The 3,199-nt window shown below is 51.7% G+C and overlaps 1 protein-coding gene across 1 annotated transcript in view; it reads left to right on the top strand.

Moving 5' to 3' along the window:
* Positions 1-1,270, top strand: part of ZNF787 (zinc finger protein 787) — a 24,230-nt gene extending 22,960 nt beyond the window's left edge. Inside the window, exon 4 of the mRNA XM_012557107.2 lies at positions 8-1,270. Within this exon, the coding sequence (XP_012412561.1) occupies positions 8-319 (312 nt within the window). The 3' untranslated portion in view covers positions 320-1,270. The remainder of the gene's footprint in view (positions 1-7) is intronic.
* Positions 1,271-3,199: the final 1,929 nt, after the last annotated feature.

Below are 3,199 nucleotides of genomic sequence, written 5' to 3'. Positions count from 1 at the left end.
CCTGAAGCCCTACGTGTGTCTGGAGTGCGGCAAGGGTTTCGGGCATGGCGCGGCGCTTCTGGCGCACCAGCGCGCGCAGCACGGGGACGGGCCGGGGGCGGTGGGCGGTGAGGAACCGGCGCACATCTGCGTGGAGTGCGGGGAGGGCTTCGTGCAGGGCGCGGCGCTGCGGAGACATAAGCGTGTCCACGCTGTGGGCGCGCCCGCAGTCTGCAGCAGCTGCGGACAGAGCTTTTACCGCGCGGGCGGTGAGGACGAAGGCGACCAGGAGGAGGAGGACGGCGTGAGGTGCGGCGAGTGCCGTGGGGACTCCCGGTAGGGGCGGCGGCCCGGGGGCATGGGCAGGCCCCTCGGGCTCCCCGGGCTTGGCAGCGATCCAGAGACCCAGGGGAGACGGATATAGGGTGTGGCGGCCACCCCTGTGCCCCCACGCTGTCCACATAGGCAATGGGGACTAGGGGAGGGGGCACTCGGGCATGTTCATCTCTCACCTCGGACTGCGCCCACCCTCTCCAATCCCTGCGCCTCCGCCTGGCCTACCCTCTCTCCCGGTGCTCGGCCTGGGAGCCCGAGGTCGACACCACATGTGAGAAAACTAGAGACCAAGAGACAACAATCCACAAGCGAGACACCATGTGCCCTTCTACCGCCGCCGTCAGGGGTGCTGCAAGGAACGGAGAGAACCCGGCCCTTTCTGTGTGGAGGGCCCCCAGAAGGGAAGGCGGGCCCTTGTTCTCTTTTAGTCTTTCTTTTAATCATACCCTCCCCTGATATGTTTTTCTCTCCTGCGGGTCCCCTCGATTTTTCTAGCCTGAGTCACTCCTTCACCTCCTGGGTTGGAGTAGCCGAGGAGCAAAGCAGCAGAACCTGCTCCTTCAAATGTACCTTGCAGGGAGTGTGGTACCGTCTCTTTCCTGGCCTGGGCGTGGTGGGAGAAGGAGGGCCGGGGGCAATAAATGGCACTATCCAATTGTCCCTGCTCTGCGTGGTTCTTGAGTTTGGGAAGGGGATAAAAGACCAGTTCCTTACCGGGAGTTCCTGCAGAAGTGACCTGTGCTGGGGTCAGGTCCATGGAGAAAGGCGGTCTTACCTGTACCTGGTACAGACTGGGCCATTGGGTGGCTGTGTAGCTCTTCGAAATGTGACCCATTGAGCCACCCACAGTGGGATCTGGGCCGAAGAGAGGTGGCCCCAGTATCCTGAATTCCAGTGTGGCTGGGCCCCTAATGTGTCCCTACTTGCAGCCCAGGGAGTCTCTTGTGGCATAGAATTGGAGCAGATTACTCAGGGTAACTGGGGCTCCAAAACAAAAAAAAGCCATTTGCTGTCAACTTGACTCCAATTCATGGCACCCCCATGTGTATCAGAGTAGAACTGTGCTTCATAAGATTTTCAATGGCTGGTTTTCCAGAAGTAGATTCCAGGCCTTTCTTCCAAGGTGCTTCTGGGTGGACTTCCAACTTTTGGTTAGCAGCCCAGCACATTAACAGTTTGCACCATCTGGGGACTACTGATGGACAAAAACCAAAACCCATTGTCATTGAATCAGATGGAGTAGAACTGCCCCCATAGGGTTTCCAAGGAATGCCGGGCGGATTTGAGCTGCAGAGCTTTTGGTTAGCAGCCATGCTCTTAAACACTGTGCCACCAGGGCTCCTGCTGGAAAAAAAGCAAAAAACTCATTGCTGTCAAGTGGATTCCGACTCATAACGACCCTATAGGACAGAGTAGAACTGCCTATAGGGTTTCCAAGGAGCAGCTGGTGCATTCGAAGTGCCAGCCTTTTGGTTAGCAGCCAAGCTCTTCTGTGCCACCAGGGCTCCTGATGGACAAAAGTATCCACAAATTTCCCCACTGCCCCATGTCTCTAAATCAGGTCCTTTAGCACCACAGACAGAGCTTCACTGGGCCATCAGTGGGTGAAGCTCAGCTGAATCCACATCCACTATCTCCTAAAGCCTCCCACTTACCTCCTGAGGAAGGTGTCCCCATTCTACAGATAAGGAAACTGAGGCTTACCAAACCCAAACCAAACCTGTTTCTGTCCACTCAATTTTTACTCAGAGAGACCCAGTAGGACAGAGTAGAACTGCCAAGTAGGGTTTCCAAGGCTATGTAAATCTTTATGGAAGCAGATTGCCACATCTTTCTCCCTGGGGGAGGCTGGTGGGTTCCAACCGCAGACCTTTTGGTTAACAGCCTGTTGCTTTAACCACTGTGCCACCAGGGCTCAGCAGAGGTTTAGGGGAGGCTAAATATTATCCGCCTCCTCCCAGCTAGTAAATAGCAGAGCTTAACAGTCTGAATCTAATGTTCACATTCACACTGGTCTATTTATCATGGAACGCTTGAGAAATGAGGTGGCCGCCAGTCAGCAAAGCAAAAAGACTATTTGATGGATAAAGTCATTCAGACTGATAGGGGCTATGCTAGTGGAATTTGGGTCAGGAATTGGTATGTTTAGTAACAAATGTAATTCTTATTTTTAAGTAATAGATACATAGAGGAAAAGGTTACTTAGTGTTTCTTTTATACCGACTCCCAGATTCCTCACGCCTCTCTCTAGATCATCCATTGAGACGGTGAAGATACTTGCTTATTAAAATTAAATGGGAACGTATTATAACACTATTCTGCCACTTACGTGTGCGTGCGCGTGTGTATTAAAAAAACCTGTTGCTATCAAGTCAGTTCCAACTCACAGCAACCCTATAGGACAGAGTAGAACTGCCCCATAGGTTTTCCAAGGCTGTAAATCTTTATGGGAGCAGATAGCCAGGTCTTTGCTCCCACGGAGTCACCACTGGTGGGTTTGAACTGCCAACTTTTTGGTTAGCTGCCAAGTGCTTAACTACTGAGGCACCAGAATTTCATGTGTGTGTGTATACATTTTGAGAAATACACACGTATACACACTTCATATATACATGAAACCCTGGTGGCGCAACAGCTAAGCGCTTGGCTGCTAAAGGAAAAGTTGGTTCGAACCCACTGAGACTCTGCAGGAGAAGAACGTGGCAATCTGCTGCCCTAAAGATTACAGCCTAGGAAACCCCATGAGGCAGTTTTACTCTGTCACAAGGGGTCATTATGAGCCGTAATCGACTCAACAGCACTCAACAACTATATATATATATATACATATATATATATACATATATATATATATATAAATTTTCTAGTGGTTCTCAAAATGTGA

The sequence above is a fragment of the Trichechus manatus genome, unplaced genomic scaffold (assembly GCF_000243295.1).
Source record: "Trichechus manatus latirostris isolate Lorelei unplaced genomic scaffold, TriManLat1.0 scaffold00087, whole genome shotgun sequence".
In the NCBI taxonomy this organism is placed as follows: Eukaryota; Metazoa; Chordata; class Mammalia; order Sirenia; family Trichechidae; genus Trichechus; species Trichechus manatus.
Note: the sequence above shows the minus strand (reverse complement) of the source record. Positions and strands in the feature narration are given on the sequence as shown.